The 19,914-nt window shown below is 43.3% G+C and overlaps 1 protein-coding gene across 2 annotated transcripts in view; it reads right to left on the bottom strand.

Annotated features, from left to right (window-relative positions):
• LOC122798413 (ubiquitin carboxyl-terminal hydrolase CYLD-like) overlaps nucleotides 1-19,914 on the bottom strand; it is a 1,245,230-nt gene that overhangs the window by 895,976 nt on the left and 329,340 nt on the right. For both annotated transcript variants that reach the window (XM_044067332.1, XM_044067333.1), the window contains one exon: nucleotides 12,616-12,679. In XM_044067332.1, coding sequence (XP_043923267.1) covers nucleotides 12,616-12,679 — 64 coding nt within the window. The remainder of the gene's footprint in view (nucleotides 1-12,615; nucleotides 12,680-19,914) is intronic.

Below are 19,914 nucleotides of genomic sequence, written 5' to 3'. Positions count from 1 at the left end.
TAGAACTGACCTGTTTCAATTCAGTGAAAACTATTAGCCGATCTGAGTAATCTATTGCTCAAAATATTTGGAAATAATCAAAAGATAAAATGAGCTGAAGTAGGATTATTATACTAAGGAGATCTTGGCTATCAAAAAGGAATTTAGCTATTGAATTCCAGTACCTAATTCTCAGACAATGGGATTACATTTACTAGTTATGAGTTCAGAAAGTTTGCAAGAAAATCACAAGTTAATGTTAAGAGCAGTGCACCCAGAACAATGGTCAAGTAGACAGTATGAGACCATCTGTAAAAATTATCGAGAGGAAATGCAATAGCAATGACAAAACTGACTCCCACTTGTGCTGAAATATACCGCTTCAATGAACAAGACTTACCACAATATCAAATGCATATAAACAGCAGACTTGTGTGTTATTCACTACTAAACTGTTATATCAAGTACAAAAGTAAAGTTAGAAAATTAGTGAAATAAATCAAGCAAACCAAAACACTTCAAAGATGGAAATCACAAATTGCTTTCTACTCTTCAGAAGGGGGACAAAGTGAGATTTGTAAGAACCAAAGAATCAAGAGGTCATCCAGAAGCAATCGTCTTAGGTCATGCACAAAATCCAAGATTCTATTACAATATAATGCCAGAATTTACAAATCTACAGAATAAAGCTGCAAAATCTACATTCAGTATTGGTAGCAAAAAGAATGACACCTCCAACGTTCGACCTATCGCTAATCCTGTCGCCTCTCTCAAGATCTTGGAAAAGTGCATTCACCTTCAGGTTATGCCCTAGCTACTTCAGAACCACCTCCTGTCACCCACATAACATGGGTGCACACCTGGCCACTGAACTACAACTGCCCTTATTTCTTTCCTAGATGCTATTAACAGAGCTGATGATAATGGGAAAATAGTACCTGCCATATAATTTAATATTTCAAAGGCATTTGACACAGTTTCCCACCCTTTGTTACTATCACAAGTCTCCAACTTTGGACTCTCCCCTGCCACACTCAACTGGTTCTCTAGCCATCTAAAAGTCAGATAACAACCTGTCAAATGGCAAACCTCTATCACTTCCTATCTTCACACATCTACTGGAGTCCCTCAAGGCTCCATACTTGGCCCTCTCCTATTCAATATTTTCATTAACAACTTCCACACATCCATTACTAATGGGGCCCTATTCCAATATACAGATGATTAACATAGTCTGCACAGTTGACTATCTCTGAACTCTAACTCAAAACCCAAGCAGGCTTCACCACTACCAAATTCTGGATGCTTGAAAACCATCTAGCCCTTAACCCTAATAAATCCAAGATCATACTTTTCACCCCTCAAAAATCAACCCTGTTAGACAAAGCCATGTTTAATATCTACTCCTGAACTAAAGAACAAATAGAAATTGTCAACCGCACAAAACTTGATATTAACCTGCAGCAAATCAAAAAAACACCTTAGTCCCTTTTTCAAACTAACACTTGCCTCCACTTACCTACTTCCTTCCCTAATGTACGTTACCCCTCTATTTACCAAGCTCCAAGCCAGTATAAAAGCAAAGCTTAAGACATGTTTTAATAAAATCTAAAAAACTTCTCCCATCACTGCACTGTTCTTCTCTCATGAAAATTGCTGGAACTTCCAAATTACCTCAACTATCTACAACTTATTACTGCCCACAAACTTATCTTCAAACCTTCTGATTGTCCTGCCCTCAGTTCTATCTTCACTTTTTACCTTCCAAATAGGCCTCTTAGATTTGAGAATCAGCAACTTCGACAGGTTCACAAACCTAACTTGCCACCTGGCCAACTTCTCTTTCTTCACTTACTCTTTAGCCAAGATCTGGAATGCTCTGTTGTTAGCTATCAGAACAATCCAAAGCCTACCCACTTCAAAACTTCTCTACATTCTTACCTAACTTCCACTTGGAACTGTTCCTGCATTCAGGCCACTTGAATACCTCTCTAATGACATACTCTCCCCCACTTTCTATGCTGTGTACAATCTATAAATTCTCTACACCATCCTACTGAACTGCTAAGTATACACTCAACTTTGCAGTCCAATATTCTTAGATAATGCTAGACTACCAGTGTATAAAACTGTATTTACACTACACTAATGTTATTACAACTTTGTTATCCAATATTGCTTAAATAATGTCTTACTTCCAATGTACAAAATTTTATTTTTCAATTTGTTTTCTTTTTATTTGTCTTCTTTTGACTGTAGTGAGGAGCTTTTATCCACGGGCCTCCGCTGAAAATGGGCTCTGCATGGCCCAGTGGACTTTCCCGGTTAACAAACTGCAAATAAATAAATAAATATTGGCTGTTTATACAAGGGAGTGACATCTAAGACAATCAAAAGGAATCACTTAAGTATGGCACCATTTTGGAGAGGAGTACATCTTGTGATTGCCAATAATCTTGATGAATATACAGTTGAAGACAAATCTGAAGCTATGTCTTAGAAAAAAGAATTGTATTCTGTAAAACTTGAGCAAAATCATCCAAAGCAATCAAACATTTCTAAACCTGTGGCTGCATTCTACAGATCACAGAAGTGCACAAATGTAATGAGGGAAAGTAACTGCAAATGTATAGATCTCTGGAAGGATAATTTGTAAACTATTATGCAAAGCATACCTCCCAGGACTATATGAAGACAGACATGATTGAACTCTCAGAGTATGTGTTCCAGGCAGGTATGACCCTAGCCCTAAGCAGCATCCTACCTTCACCAAGAAGGATACTACAATACCAACAAAAATATAAATGACTTCAACAACTGGCTTAGTTTCTGGTGTCATTCCAAGGGGATCCAGTATCTGTCTGCCTGGGATAACATGGTTGACAGGCCTCGATGCTTTGCCAGGGATGGCCTTCACCTGTCACCACTGGGTTTCCGGATTCAGGTGAAGGCTCTTGCCTTCACCATTGTGCCTTTTTTTAGGCAATATCCCAAAGACAAACCTTCCAACATAAAAGATCTGTCAAAAAGCAAATTAAAGGTTATGCTGCTTAACGCTAGGAGCCTTAACCTGAAAATGGATTCACTGGAGGCCCTCCTTGCACTGGAAGATGCTGTCTGTCTGGTCACAGAAACTTGGCTTAGGGCTGCGGACAGCACCCCTGCCTTACCAGGCTATACCTCATTCCACACATTCCAACCCCAAAATTAGTTCAGGAAGACTAAGGGTGGTGGAGTCTCTATCTTCATTAAGGACAAGCACACTTCCAGACTGGTTTGCCAGCATGACTCACTAGAAATACTCCAGGAGAAAACTGACAGTTGGCAAGACACCCATCCAAGTTATAGCTAGCTATAGACCCCTCTCCATGACTCAGGACACCCACTCCTCTTACCTGGATCTAGTTGACTCCATCGATGTACTCCCTAACACCCTGATCCTTTGTGACTTCAACTACCCCATCATAGACTGGGTGAACTATTCTTGCACTAATGCACTCTCTCAGTAATTTCCCAACTTCATCAATTCTAATGCACTAGACCAGCTCGCCTAATCCACCAGAAGGGGAGATAACACTCTGGACTTAGTTCTCACTAATATGGGGGATCGCTGCACCATTCCCATAGTATGTTCTTCCCTGCTGAGATCAGATCATTGGACTGTGTCATTCGAAGTTTATATCCCACTCAACTCCTCCAGTCATAATCAAGGTAAACAAACTTCTCAAAAGCGGACTACAACCTCCTAAGGGAGGGTATCTGTAGCTTCACACCACTGCCCCTTCAGAGGAAGCAGACAACTATGCTGAAAGTACAGTTTTGTACCTACCATAAATGTAGATGTTCGAGTGGTTATGTTGCTACAGTCATCACACTTGGGTTATCCTGCCATCAGGCAGTCCCGCAGTCGGCCCGAATTTCAAAGCCTTGGTCCGGCGTCGGTCGTCATCGCTTCTTCGCTGACGTCAATGCGGCAGGGGTATAAAAGAGGCAGCGGACGACATTTTCTTCAGTTTTTCTTGCCCCAGATGGCAGGTGCCCCAAACTAAGAAGGCAAAATGAGATGCTTGCAAAACATACCTTAGTGAAAAACAATAGTACTAATTGTAAGCAAATACACCATACAGACATGCATCCCAAAGGTTGATGTACATGGAGGTATAAGAAAAGCCTTGTTAGGTAGAGGGGATGGAGGGAGGGTAAGCTGGACTGCAGCAGAACCACTTGAACATCTACATTTATTTTAGGTACAAAACTGTACTATGTTCATCGTGCTATGCTGCTGCAGTCATCACACTTGGGTAGAGTCCCAAAGCTATGGTTGGGTGGTAGGAGCTAAACTGGGTTAGGTGCAGCTAAGATGCTCTGCAGAACTGCAGTGTCAAACCCAGCTCTGGTTTTTGAGTACAGAGGAAGGTGATAATGCTTGGTGAAGGTGTGCACTGAACTCCAGGTAGCTGCCTCCAGAATGTCCTTTGTTGGGACACCTCGGAGGAAGGCTGCTGAGGTTGCTGTAGCCCTGGTAGAGTGAGACCTAATATTAGCAGGCACTGCTTTCCCATGGTGTGAGTAGCAAAAGCGGATACAATGTGCTATTCATTTGGAGATGGTCTGTTTTGAAATAGCCTTTCCTTCTGAACCTGGTGCATAGGATACAAGGAGTTGGTCAGATTTTTTGAAGGCCTTTGTCTTGTCCAAATAGTAACGTAACTGTCTGTGAATGTCCAGAGAGTGAAGGAGTCTTTCTCCTTTATTTCTGTGGATTTGGATAGAAGGTGGGCAAGTGTATGGTCTGATTGAGAGCCACACTGGATACTACCTTTGGCATGAAGGAAGGGTTGGTGCGTAAAGATACTCTGTCCTGATGAAAAATGATGAAAGGTTCCACTGCCATAAGTGCCTGCAGTTCTGAGACTCTGCATGCTGAGGTGATAGCCAGCAGCAGGGCTGTTTTCCATGACAAGTATTGAAGCTCTGCTGAAAAAGCTGGTTCAAAAGGGGGAAGTGTTAACTTTTCCAGTACAAAATTTAGGTCCCAAGTTGGAGTTGGTGGTTTTCTGGGGCGTCTTATATTTTCTGCTCCTCTGACAAACTGCTTTAGCAAAGGATGAGAGAAAATGGGAGGAACTGTATCATATTGAGCTGAAATGGCTGAAGCATGGATCTTTATAGATGAGAAAGAAAGGGCTTTGTGTAGCATCTCAGTTAGGTATTGGAGTATGTGCGGAATATTTGGGATGCCAGGATTTAGGCTTCTGGCCTGGCTCCATACACAAAATCTTTTCCATTTGTCTGAGTAAGTTTTTCTGGTGCTGGGCCTCCTGGACTCAAGAATGACATTCTGGACGTCCTTTGAGAGAAGTGTTGTTTGATAATTTAAGGTTATTTTCCATGCAGCTAGATTTAAGGTCCTTAGTTGACTGTGAAGGATCTGAGAGTTTTGTTGGGTTAACAGCAGAGGGAATTGAGGCAAGATCCATGGAGGGCTGCGAGTCAAGCTGACGTGGCCAGTCCGGAGCAATGAGGATCATCTGCGGTCTCTCTGATCTGACTTTCAGTAATACCTTGGTCAGTAGAAGCAGAGGTGGGAAGGCATAGACTGACAGTGCTGTCCAACTGAATGATAGGGCATCCACTTTCCAGGCCAGGGGATAAGTCCTTGTGCAAAATTTTTGTAGCTGGCAATTGTTGGTTGAGGCAAACAAATATATGTCTGGTGGTCCCCATCTTTGAATTATCACTGAGAATACTTGTGGATGTCGTCTCCACTCGTGAGGGTCTGTCAAATTTCTGCTTAATTCGTCTGCCAAAATGTTTTCCTTTCCTGGCAGGAATTGTGCTTGCAGTTGTACTTAGTAAGTTAATGCTGTGTTCCACAAGGCCATTACCTGTCTGTGTAGTGGGTAGGAGTGTGTTCCTCCTTGCTTGTTTATGTACCACATAACTGTGGTGTTGTCCGTCCTTATTAGAAGTTGTCCTGGATGCAAGAGGTCCTTGAAGGCTGTTAGTGCATTTTTTACAGCTAGCATCTCCTTTTGATTGATGTGTAGTTGCCTTTGGTTTGCAGTCCATTTGCCCTGTATGCATTGCCCTGCCATGTGTGCACCCCAGGCATAGTCTGATGAATCTGTTGCCAAGGTTTGGTTTGCTGGAGGTAAGACAAAAGGAAGACCCTTGTTCGCTTGGTAAGCTTGAGCCCACCATAGAAACTCTTTCTGAAGGCAGGGAATGAGAGTTATACTTGCTTCAAGGCTGTGTCTGTGTTGGGACCATACACTTTTTAGGTACCATTGTAGTTTTCTCATATGCAGCTTTGCATATGCAATTAGTTGAATGCAGGATGCCGTGTACCCCAATGCCTGCAGGAATTTCCTTGCAGTGAGCTGGATGGAAGTTGCCATCTTTTTAAAGTACTGAGCCAGTTGTTTTTGCTTGCCTAGTGTGAGGTAAGCCATCTGGGTCATTGTATTCAAGCTGGCACCCAGGAAAATTATTTCTTGTGAGGGTATTAGTTTTGACTTCTTTTTGTTTACAGTGTACCCTAGGCAACTTAGCAACTTTGTTACAAATGCCAGATGCTGCAGTAGGATGTCTTTACTGTCCGCTTGGATCAGGCAGTCATCCAGATATGGGTAAATTTGTATTCCTCGTTGTCTGCAGTATGCAATTACTAATGCCAGGCATTTTGCGAATACGCTGGGTGCAGTAGATAAGCCAAAGGGCAATGCAGAGAATTGATAATGCGTTGTGCCTGCCAAAAATCTGAGGTATCTTCTGCAATCTTGTCTGATAGGGACATGCAGGTATGCCCAGCCAAGACTCCTTGCCCAGCATGGGAAGAAGCTGCTGTAGAGTGAGCATTTTTAATTTGGGTATGTCCAGGTACGTGCTTAGAATTGAAAGGTCTAAGATGGGTCTCCAGGCTTTGTCCTTTCTTGGTACTAGAAACAGTCTTGAGTAAAATCCTTGACCTTGCTCTTTTGCAGGTACCTTCTGAATTGCTTTCATGTTCATGAGAGCTGAAATTTGCTTTTGTGCCTCTGCCCATTGGTTTGTTGGCAGATTTAGCATGCCTCTCATCCGTGGTAAGGTGTGAAAATGAAATCTGTAGCCTCGGGTAATAATATCCAGGACCCATTTGTCCTTTGTGATGATGTGCGAATTTTGTGGAACAAGAGCCAGTTTTCCTCCTAGAGGTGCTGCCTGGGCAATTTTGCTTGGCAGGAGAAGAGGAAAGTCATTGAGTTTGTTTTCTGAAGGGTTGAGATCTGTCGTCTCTCCCTCTTTGAGTTGTTGTTTGCCATTGTCTAGGCCTGAAGGTACCTTGTGCCTGGCCTCTGCCCCTAGGGCATTTGTACCTGCCCCTTTGGGGTCTGTCTGAAGCAGGAAAGGACCAGTTTTTTGATGGCAGTTTCTGCTGAAGCGAGGAGGTTGTACCTGTAAAAAATCTTTAACTGTTTGCATTGATTTTGCCTTTTCTTCCATTTTCTTTAAAACTTCCTCTGCTTTGACACCAAATAATGCATCCTTTTGCAGTGGAGCATCCAGTAACTTTGCTTTGACATGTTCTGGTAAGGTCTGCACTTTTAGCCAAGCATGTCTACGTATTAAAGACCCTGTGACCGCTGCTCTACATGTGGCCTCCAAAGAATCAAAACCACACTGCAAGGTATGTTTTCCCACTTGTTCTGCTGCATGCAACAAATCTTGCATCCCTTTGAGATTTAGTTGATCTGTTTGAGGGATCATTTTCTGTTTTAACTGAGTAAGCAAGTACTGCTGGCATTTAATCATGTGGAATTGGCAGTTTAATGCCCTCATGGCCAAAGTGGCAGAGGTATACACTCCCCCCCCCCCATCTTTCTAATGCCCTGGAATTTCTTTCCGCAGGTAGTGGATTCTTAGTAGTAGAGGCCTTTACCCCTTTGGGATCCTGGGAAATTGTTTCTGGGTCTGCAGCAGGGATTTTATATAAAAACTTGTGAGAGTCAGGGACTCGGTAGTATCTGTCTGGTTTAGGTGGTGCAGGAGGTAAGGAGTCTGGATTTAGACTGGATTCAGTGTAGACATCATCCAGAATGTCCAAAACAGGAGGAATAGCTAGGGGTCTATGCTGAGGAAGAAGGAGAAACTCACTGAGTCTTTTCTTGGAGTCAGAGTAATCTTGACCTTCCCAGTGGAAATGCTCTCTCATGGTGTGCAGGGTTTCCCCAAAAGAGAAGTCTTCAGGTGGGGAAACAGAGGGAATAGACTCCTCAGCATCTGAATCTTCATAGAGAGGGAAGGGGTAATCCTGTTCCTCAGAGACTGCTGAGGAAATTGATTCCTGGTCAGGAGGAGGCAAATTTTCGTCCACTCTAGGCCTTTTGTCAGGAGGGGGCTGAGAACCCTTTTTGAGCATCTGTTTTTGAGGCATAGGGGCCTGTGTGAGAGTCTGTGGACCCGGTTTCTTCACCTTTGGAAGCTTAGCATATGACTTAACAGAGAGAGTCATCGGTTTAAAGACGCCTTCTGAAACCGAAGGCCTGTCCATAGTCTCCGGATCACCGTCAGGGCTGGCGTCCGCGAGTTAAGGAGTAACCAGCTCCAGTGGCCCGGTAGATTCTGACTGAGAGGTAGTCATATTTTCTAAATCTGCGGTAGTCAGGGGCTGCGTAGGCGCCTCACTGAATACCGAGACCTCGGTATCTGGTCTAGGCCTAGGCTGCCGGTCTTTGTCCTTGCGTTTTTTAAACATAGCAGTTGTCGGAGGTTCCGAAGACATGATGTAGTTGAATTTTCTGCCAAAATAATGTCGGGCGGTATCAGCCCGACGCTTAATAGTGCGTTTATTGATCCTAGCGCAAAACCGACAACCAGAAACATCGTGGTCTGGGCCTAGGCAAGGAATACAATAAGAATGAAAATCCTTATGAGGTATTTGCTTCCCACATGAAATACAATTATTAACTTTGTCTGACATCGGTCTGAAGCAAGAAAAGTTCCCCCAACGGGGTACTTAGCTTTATAGAAGAATTCGGCTGAAAATCTGTTTGAAAATCTCAAGAGCTGGCCGACCGGCACTTGCGAACTGCTTCTGCTTCGGGCACCGTGTGGCAAGAAAGACTGAAGAAAATGGCGTTGGCTGCCTCTTTTATACCCCTGCCGCACTGACGTCAGGGAAGAAGCGACGACAACCGACGCCGGACCAAGGCTTTGGAATTCGGGCCGGACTGCCTGACGGCAGGATAACCCAAGTGTGATGACTGCAGCAGCATAGCACAATGAACATCAGTACACCAATGCAGTACACAAGCACCTGTACAACTGCATGGACTCAGCCATACCCAATAGAACTAAAATCTGCTCCTCAAGAAAAAACACAAACCTGTTTGGTGGACATCCTCTATCAACAGGCTTTACAACAAAAGGAAGAAACTGCTGTCCAAGGGTAAAAAGGAACAAATTCCAAATTGGAAAAACATCCCTCCTTAGCCTCAACAAGCAAATTAGATCACTAGTGAAAACCTCCAAGGCCAATTATGAATCAAAACTAGCCTCCATAACAAAGGGAAACCATAAAGTCTTCAATTACATCAGGAACCTCTGTGGCAAAGCCCAGGTGTGTTCTGAATCAGTAGTTAACAGTATGACATACACTGATCCTGTTGACTTAGCCAACCTGCTAGCATAAATGGTTCAAAGCAAACTGCCCTGATACTTGTCCCGCACCTCACATCACTGTAGATCAAATGTTACAGGTCCTATACAAGGCAAAGAAAACAGCTTCCATGAAACTTGACAGTATCCCAGGATGTATTCTGCACCATCTCTAGTAAGAACTGGCTTCACCGCTGAGCACCCTATTCAACCACAGCTTAAGTACAGGCTTCATTTCAGCAGAGTGGAGAACTGCTAATGGCATTATAATAGAACCAGTTAACCAAACAAAACTACTTGGTGTCACAATAGACAACCTAACATTCGATAAACACATATCACTCACAATTTAAAAAATTCACATCAAACTTGGTGCACTATACAGGGCCAAACCTTACCTCACTTAAAATGGCAGACTAGCCACAGCCAGATCCCACCTCCTATCTAGTCTCCTCTACTGTTCTCAACTTTTCACTAACCTGCACGTCTGGTTTACATTTATGTGATTTCTGCTATAATAAAACAGCAAAATTTGCTGCCAATATACCCAACAGGATCCATCATGATCTTGCTCTTCAAAAACTACACTGGCTTGAATTTGCCAATCTGTTATCGCTCAGTCAGCTCACCACTGCCCACAAACCTGAAAAATGCCCTGCACGCTCCAACCTAATGCAACTAAATACCAGTCCCAGGACCCTTAGATCATCTGGTAATCTTACACTTAACATAACAAAGTCCCATAATTACTTTGGTGACTCTGACTCTCTTCTCCTTCAAAGTAGCCAAACAGAGGAACCTATTACCCCAGAATATCTAAGAAAACACAGATAGTCATAGCTTCAAACAGCTGCTAAAGGAATACTTTACTCAACAATGGCTATGCTCCTGTAATACTCCTGGTTAGTTTCTCATGCCATCAATCAAATATTTATTTTCTGCTATCTTCTCCTTATCTTACCTCTACCAAATGAAAATGCCACAATGGTTTATTTTAGTTATATATATAATGAGTTTCGTATTACTGTCTGCAGTAAGGCTTAGGAAATGTAATGTTTTCTGTTTTTACATTCCCTTTTTGTAAATTGTGATTGATGGCAACTGTTAAACTTTTTGTATATTGTTTGTAAATCTTTTAAAATTGTTTATAATCTTTTTGTACTATTGTTATGGAGCCTATCTCCCGGGTCTCCACTGAAAACGGGCTACTTGCCCAGCTGGATTCTACCCCGGTTAACAAATATAAAATAAAATAACTTGTAATTTATATAAATGTAAGACTATTAAATTATCATGTATGACATTGGCAAATATGTTTTAACAAAGTACTCTGTCAGAACTACTGGGTAAGCAAATGGGTGTAGCTATGGAAATTACTTTTTGAGCTGATATGCAGGATCTGGATTGCTTAGACATAGTTAATTCTGGTAGCTGCCAAAAAAGCAATTACTAAAAAATGGAAATCAAAGTAAAAAACAGCTGTATTTGAAATAGTGAATATTATAACAGAGATAAAAGCACTGGTAGTGTGATCTTTATAAAAGGGCAAGAGCAAATTACAAAGAAAAAAATGGAAACTGTGGGAACAATACATGCAGAAAAATGTTTTGGAGGAGGAATGCCATTTAAGGTAAGGCAGGAATCGATCAACTTCTGTAATGGTGCATTGATTATATTGTACAAAAAATATAGGCGGTGTATAATGTTTGTAACTGTCAACATGTTAATATGATTTGTTTTCTTTTATATAAATTAAGTTTGCCAAGGTTACAAGTGATAATTTAATAAAAGAAGTCTGAAAAAAAGATGAGGGCTATACAATTTACATTCAGTTAAAACCAACATGCATATTAGTGGACTTCTGCAGGACTGCAGTCCATGATGCACAAACTGGTACTTCCCACAGGAAAACTTACACATTCCCTTCATCTGTTTCAGAGTCTGGTGCCATGCCTGCCATCAAGTATAGCTCCAGTCCTCACTCACATACACCACCTAAAAATGACAATGGCTGCCTTCCTAGCAGAAGTAGTACAGTCTGACAAACAAATGTTGGACAGTTTCCAGCACCAGGCAAACTTATATATATCACTTATATTTAGAATAATCTGATGCCATCTGTGAAATACAGTATCCTTGTCTCAGTGTAAACTAATGTAGCCACCTGAACTTATAAGCATATCCCTAAGCTTACATGCATGCAAAGTGGTACGCAAGGATGGTGCAGTAGGATGAAAAATTATAAGTTAGCCTCATATCTCCAAAGAAATGTCACGTTTCAAACAAAGGAAAGCCATACTGACATGGCCAAAGTAAACATATACATCTACAGTTTGCTTTTTCTCTTATCATAAGACAACCAGCAACCAGAAAAAGTCACGTACAATTCCATAACATCCTATCAAACTAGCAACAGTACTCTTCAATGCAACCTCTCTCCTTGATCACATTGTCAGTTCATTCAAAAGCACAGTTCTTAAAGTTCTGGAAAAAAATATCCCCACCTTCAGAGCAATACACTCCTTGATGAAACCAACACACTCCCTACCAAAAAGAATGGTCTTAAAATTCAACATACATACTACAATGTCACCAGTTCCCTCAGTGAAATTATCATAGTAATTCAACCGTCTGAACTCTCTGCATGTAATCCTACCCCCCTACCCCCCCCCCCCAAAAAAAAAAAAAAAAACTAATTGAAAAGAATATTTTGAATATTTGGAAGCAAAATTGAAAACATCAGGTTAAGAACCTCTCTATCGCACTTTTCAAGTGCTGTCATTTCACTTTGTCAGTTTTCATTTTTTGCTCCTGAGCTTGTAACATACACATTCCTTCATAAATCCTTATTAATCTGCTTAAGGCATTGTCTGTGCTCAGACAAGAAATAAGCTACTACTACTGTTTCATTACTTTTAAATCAACAATTGTGTTATAGACAAGTACCTTGGTCTACATAAAGACAATCACAAAACGACTGGAGAGTAAAATCCTTACCTGGTGAAAGAAGTGCATTTGTGACTATGGCCTCCAGTGGTAACTCAAAGTTGTCATCTCCATCCTTAATCACATAAAATTTAAAATTCAGAAAAAAATGCAGCATTAATAATATGAAATTTGTAAAAGGAGATCAAATCTTGGAAAATTAGAAGTTATGTACCTACCATAACGTTCCATGTTAGTTGTCTTCTCTCGCCTTCTTTCTTGCTGGATGGGTTCGGAGCCGATCCTCGGCTCCGACTGCACTGCTTAGCTTGAGAACTCCTTTTACCAGCTCGAGGCAACCCTATATCCCATGATGCAAGGCGAGACTACCTCAGATCTCGTTTGGTAGCTAAATAACCCTGCCAATAATACTAATCCCAAAGGAAGAGCAAAAACTAGCCTAGCAGAACTAGGCAAAAAGTTCTAAAGATAGACTCTCTAAAGAACTAAGGAGAGTGAATCTGATACAGAGAAACTCTTCAAGATCTGTCCAGGCCAGGGGGAAGGAGGGAGGGACGCAAGAAAGAAGGCGAGAGAAGACAACTAACATGGAACGTTATGGTAGGTACATAACTTCTAAATGTTAAGTTGTCAATCTCGCCTTCATTCTTGCTGGATGGGACAGCGTCCCTAGCACCTGTATCCCGGGTGGCTCAATGGAACAGACTCTTGAATACTGTGGAACCAAAACTGGCTCTGTCCCTGGAGGCCAAATCTAATTTGTAATGAGACAAAGGTATGAGGAGTGGCCCAAGTAGCTGCTGCACAAATGGTATCAATGGGTAGCCTATCCTGAAAGGCTGTAGAAGTGGATAGGCTCCTGGTTGAGTGTGCCTTCGGTTTTGAGGGTAGTTGCTTGCCTCTGAGCGAATACACATAAGAAATGGCGGAAGACAACCATCTGGATAAGGTCACTTTTGATACTGGGAGACCTTTCCTATTTTCTGCATAGGAGACAAATAATTGATCTGATTTCCTGAATTGTTTAGTTCTATGCAAATAATATCTGAGCTGACGATGGACATCCAAAAAATGAAGTTTTTGTTCAGCTCTGTCAGAATAATTTGGGAAAAAAAACGGTAGATCGATGGATTGATTAATATTAGTTTGAGAAACAACTTTGGGCAGAAAAGATGGATTTGTTCTCAAGGATACCCTGTCCTTGTGAAAAACCAAGTAAGGGGAACGGATGCAGAGAGCTTGAATTTCGGATACCCTCCTTGCTGAAGTGACAGCCAGTAAGAATATTGTTTTCCAGGTCAGTAACTTTAAGGAGCATGAAGCAGACGGTTCAAAGGGGGGTAAAATCAAGGATGCTAACATCAAATTCAGATCCCATTGTGGAGGAGGATGTTTTATTGGAGGCTTTAGGAGAAAAACTCCTCTCAGAAAAGCTTTGCATAGTCTATGCGACATAATGTTATGATCTTGCAAGCCAACATGATATTTGGAAATTGCCGCCAGTTGAACTTTAACTGTTGATGAAGAAGATCCTGACTGAAAAACTTCATCCAGAAAATCTAAAACAGAATGCACAGGTGCAGTAAAAGGATCAATGTGCCTGGAATTTGCCCATAGGGAAAAACGTCGCCACTTGCTAGCATAAACCGTTCTGGTGGACGACTTCAATGAAGCTATTAAGATATCTCTGACAGGATCAGAGATCATAGGAAGCCTGGCTAGGGAAGGAAGTGGAGCAACCAAGCAGTGAGGTTGAGAGAACGAATGGCCCGGTGCTGTTGACCCGATTGGTGGATCAGAAGATCCGGAACTGGGTCCAGATGCCAAGGCTGCACCAGGAGGTGACGATGTAGGGTCGGAAACCAAATTTGTCGAGGCCAGTAAGGGGCAATGAGAATCAACTTGGCTCTCAAAACGGTAGCTTTCTGAATAACCTGTGGTATTAAGGGGAAAGGAGGAAAGGCGTACAGAAGTCCCCGGGGCCAATCCTGGGTTAGAGAGTCTCTCAGGGGTTGGCCTGGTAGGGGAAAGAAAGTAAAGAAGTCCGGGCATTTGTTGTTTTGGGGTGTAGCAAAAAGGTCGCAACAAGGGGTGCCTCACTTCCGAAATATCTCGTCCACTACCAATTGATTGAGAGACCACTCGTGAGGCATGAGAATGGCTCTGCTCAGTCTGTCCGCTAAGAGGTTGGACCTGCCGGGGATGTGCGTTGCTATCAGAAACCGATGAGAGGAGATTGCCCATTGCCAAAGTCTGAGAGCTTCTCGACACAAGGGATAGGACCTGGTCCTGCCCTGCTTGTTGATGTACCAGACCACAGACATGTTGTCCATTTGAACTGCTATAGTCCCCGTGGGAAGAAAGTCGTTGAGGGCTTGCAACGTTAAAAGCACCGCTCTCATCTCCAGGACATTTATGTGCAGATGGTATTCTATGGGTTGCCAAGTCCCGTGGACCATCCTGCCCTGATAATGCCCCCCCCCACCCGATCAGAGAGGCATCCGTAGTGACTGTGGCAACCGGAGGAGGGGGAACAAATGGTCGGCCCTGATGAAGAAGAGGGGAAGATATCCACCAGGTTAGATGAGTCCTGCACGATTGTGTAACCAAGATTTCGTGCCTTATGGGAAGGTTCTGCAACGACCACTGAGTGAAAAACATCCACTGCAGAAGACGCATGTGGAAGCGAGCTAATGGTAGAAGTACAATGGCCGCAGCCATAAGACCTAGAACCTTCAGAACCAATCTGGCTTTGACTTTGCTGCTCTGCAATAAGATCCGAACGTATTTTTGGATGTCCAGAATTCTCTGATCTGTTAGTCTGGCTAACATACTGACGGTGTTTAATTCTGTGCCTATAAAGGTGATAGATTGGCAAGGCAGCAGAGAAGATTTTTCGAAATTCACCGATATCCCCAACTTTTTGCAAAGCTGCAGAGTGTAGTTTCTGCTCTGAAGAAGCTGATGCTTGGTGGTGGCAGAGAGGAGCCAGTCGTCTAAATAAGGAAACACCTGGAATCCTTGACGTCTCAGATGAGCTGTGACCACTGCCATGCATTTGGTAAACACTCTGGGGGCTGAAGTGAGGCCAAAGGGCAGGGCTCTGAATTGGTAATGACTGGTCCCTAGCCGAAAGCGGAGAAACCTCCTGGAGCGTCTGTGTATCTTTATGTGATAGTATGCGTCCTGAAGGTCTATCAAGCACATCCAGTTGTCCTTGCACAGAAAAGGCAGAATGGACTGAAGCGTGACCATCCGGAATCTTGCCTACTTGACAAATCTGTTTAGATTGCTCAGGTCTAAAATAGGTCTCCAATCTCCCGTCCTTTTGGGGACCAAAAAGAATCTTGAGTAGACGCCGGATCCTACTTGGTCTGCTGGAACAGTCTGGACGGCTCTTTTTCCTAGGAGCTTTGAAACCTCCTGTTTTGCCAAATCCCTTTGACCGGGTGAGATGTCTGGAAGGGATTGGTGAGGTACAGGATACCTTTCGAAGGGGATTTTGTAACCCTCGGATATGATCGACTGTACCCACATGTCTTGTGAGAGGGAACGCCAGGCTACTTGGTACAGCGATATCCTTCCCCCGACTGCCTCCAAGGGTTGACAGTCGGGCAACACCTCAGGGATTCTGAAAGGGCTTATCAGGAAGAGGCTCCCTGTTGCCCTGATTCTGGGGACCCCCCCTGCCTCTAGGGCGGCGTCTATTATTGTTACCCCCTCTGCCTCTGGGGGTAAACTGACCACGTGTGTCCGGCGCTGCTCCTTGGGCTTTGCGGAACCACATCTTCCCTCCTTTCTGACCCTTGGGATAGGGTCTACAAGGGGTGGAAAAATGGACTCCTACGGCAGAAAGAGTTTTGCTGTCTTGCTCACACCTGGTCAAGGTTTCCTTCACCTGAGGTCCGAACAAAGCCGAACCATCAAAGGGGGTATTGGTGAAGGACGCCTTAAAGGGGTCCGCGAAATTACAAAGCCGCATCCAGGCTTGACGTCTAAGAGCCACTCCTGTGCCTGCGGCTCTGCTCGCTCCATCGGCTGCATAGGATATTAGCCGCATGGAGGAGTTGGTTAAAGAATTTAGGATTGCTAGCTGTGAGGCAATCTTGTCCTGAGCCCCAGCAGCTGAAGGATCCTGAACCACTTCACCTAGTTCCTTGAGAATATCTCTTTGAAGTCTGGTGAAATGACAAAGATAGTTCAGCGAACGCATAGCAAAGGTCGCTGAAGAAAACATCCGCTTGCCATACCTGTCCATGGTCCTAGAATCTTTGTTAGGAGGATGGACAGGAACGGAAGGATCCGCAAGTTCCTTCTTAGTGGCCGCCGCCACCACCATAGCATCCGAAGAAACGCCCTTAGAAAGAAATTGCTTGTCTGAAGGGGCCGTAATAAATTTGGATGGCCTCCTGGGGACAGGTTCCACAGAATCCGGGGCCGCCCACGCCTTCCGAGCCAGTACCTGCATGAGTGGAAAGGGATGTATCAGTTCCGGCGCCGACACGGTCGCTGTCCCGAGAAGCTCCGGCTCCGAACTCTGGAGGAGAGTCAGAGGAGGAAGTTCAAGGGGAAGAGCAATAGCCGAAGTCTGCTGAGACGGGCTATGGAGCATTTGGGCTAGTGCCTGTGACTTCAACAGCCTGCTTACCACCCTCTCTAAATCATGGTCAGACAGCCTGGAAGATCTCGAAGATCGGCTCCGATGACTCCGTTCCGACAAAAGAGGAGACCTCGGAGCCGAGTGAATAGACTCCAAAGAAGGGGACCGAGATCTCTTCTTGGACGAAGCCATCGGAGCCGACGTCCTCTGGGTTCCATATGGAGCCGAAGACTTTATGGGTTCCAATGCTGGATAACACGTCGGCACCAGCCAGAGCCGACAAGGCAACTGTAGACTGAGTGTCGGAGCCGGTAGGAACCGACACTACCACATCAGAGGAAGAGAGATCGGCTCCAGCCGGAGCCGATCTCGACTCCGAAGGAGTCGGAGCCACCGGGGAAGGCTTAACCACTGTAGCCTGAACCTTAGGTGGCTTGGAAGGTTTACTCGACCCAGTTTTAGTGGGTGAACCTTCAGGCTTTAATAAGCCATGGAGGATTAACTTGTTCCTCCTCTCCTGCAGGACTCTCTGGCTAAAAGAATGACATATGGCACAGGAGTCCTGCAGGTGTAAAGGCCCCAGGCAGTAAACACAAGAAGTGTGACCGTCTGTCAGAGACATCTTCTGACAGCACGAGTCACACTTCTTGAAGCCTGAGACCTTTCCTTCCCTAGACATAGTCTAAGAAAAAATACACACACACAGAGCACAGTCACACTATTAATCCCAAAAACACACACACAGATAGGGATTAAGAACAGGGTGGCCTAGGCCCAACTGAAATAATTTTAACTTTACAAGTTAAACTTAAGATTTAAGGGGAAATAGGGTGGGCTGTAGAAAAAAACTACACACTATCTAACACTAAGAAGAAAGGGAGAGTAAAAACCCTAGACTAAACTGTTTGAAAATCAAACTCACCTGAACTGGCAAAAAAGAGACCTCTTCGCAAAGCGGCAAAAGAGATCTGAGGTAGTCTCGCCTTGCATCATGGGATATAGGGTTGCCTTGAGCTGGTAAAAGGAGTTCTCAAGCTAAGCAAGTGCCGAGTCGGAGCCGAGGATCGGTTCCGAACCCATCCAGCAAGAATGAAGGCGAGATTGACAACTTAACATTGATTTAGACAGCAGAGTTGTCTTACAGTGATAAAGGAAATGCAGAATGACAGGCAAACATTTATAACAGTACAAAGACCACAAATAAATGCATAAAAACCACTTATTATACTTTTTTACATTCTTTTTGAGACATGTGTTAGCCATATTCATTATACATACATATTCCGGTCTGATGGACTGGCTTAGAAATCATACACTTGCAATCTATTGCATCAAGACTTGCAACAAGCAGGCGTACATTAGCAGACATTGTTAAAATGACCACATATGTTAAAGAAATGATCAGTATGTAAATGTGGAATTGTGCCCTGTACTCAAAATCAGGGCCTTCACTTCTCTGGAGTGAAGCAGGATTGAGACAGCCTCCTTGCACATGTGCAGATTTGTCAGACTACATTGACTTCACTGAATCTTACAGATCAACCATAACAAAATAAATTACAGATGGATGGCAGAATTTCTGTTGTTTAGAAACATAATAGAAAATACTGCCAACCCAATAATGCTACTGATAAAACAAAGTTAAAACAACAAAATCAGGTGAAGCTCTATAATACCGAAGTTCTCAAATTTGTGCGCAAGATTTGTTATACGACTTGCAGAGCAAAGCTCTACAGATAAAGTCTGCTGTCTAGATAGCATTTAATAATCACGTATAAAGGTCATCAACAACAATCTCAGACAAAAAAAACATCAAAATCCAACCGCCATAACCTAAAACTATTGAAGCCTTACCATAAATACAGAGCACATTTACAACACAAGTGTCTACATGAGAAGCTTTACCTCCATCCCTTTACTTATATATACTAACTCAACAATCACATGGTAGTAATTAGCATCAAAAACATTACACATGCAGATGCTATAGATGGCAAAACAAAGGACAAGAGGAGAAAATATACTAGATCTCATCATCACAAACATGGGGACAAAATGCTCCACATCGGAAGTATATCCCTCATTGGTGAGATCAGATCACAAACTTATCTCACTGGAAATCCACATCCCGCCCCCACCCCAAACAAAAAAGACCACAGTGAATAACTTCTCTAAAGCAAACTTCACACTACTCAAGACTGGTGTGGTATCCTTCAAGGCCCCAGAGCCAGTGGAAACCACAACCCAAGCTGCGGAAGCCCTTACAAATGCCTTCTACGAACACCTCCAGGACTGCATGGATCAGGCAATCCCTAATAAAACCAAGACTCTTTCCACCAAGGGAAAACGTCCAATCTGGTGGACCCCAGCCATAAACAAACTTTACAATAAGAGGATAAAGCTGTTACATGATAGAGCAAAATCCATAAAAGAGAAGACACCCTTGATCATTATTAGTAAAAAAATACGAGCACTCATAAAATCATCCAAGGCCAAATTTGAGAGAAAAATTGCAATAGATTCAAAAGACAATCATAAGGCCTTCTTCAGCTATGCTAGAAACCTGGGTGGAAACTCCCAGATATGCGCAGAATTAGTCCAAAATGATACAAAAATCACTGAACCCACAGACATTGCCAACATACTGGCAGACAGGTTCAGTGCAAACTTCACCCCCTCCCGCCAAAAGGAGAGATAACTATCCCAGCGGAGTGTAGCCTCCCAGACATCTCTAATGCGCAGGTGAAAGC

This window comes from Protopterus annectens, chromosome 3.part1 (genome assembly GCF_019279795.1).
Source record: "Protopterus annectens isolate FY-2018-M chromosome 3.part1, PAN1.0, whole genome shotgun sequence".
Lineage (NCBI taxonomy): Eukaryota > Metazoa > Chordata > Ceratodontiformes > Protopteridae > Protopterus > Protopterus annectens.
Note: the sequence above shows the minus strand (reverse complement) of the source record. Positions and strands in the feature narration are given on the sequence as shown.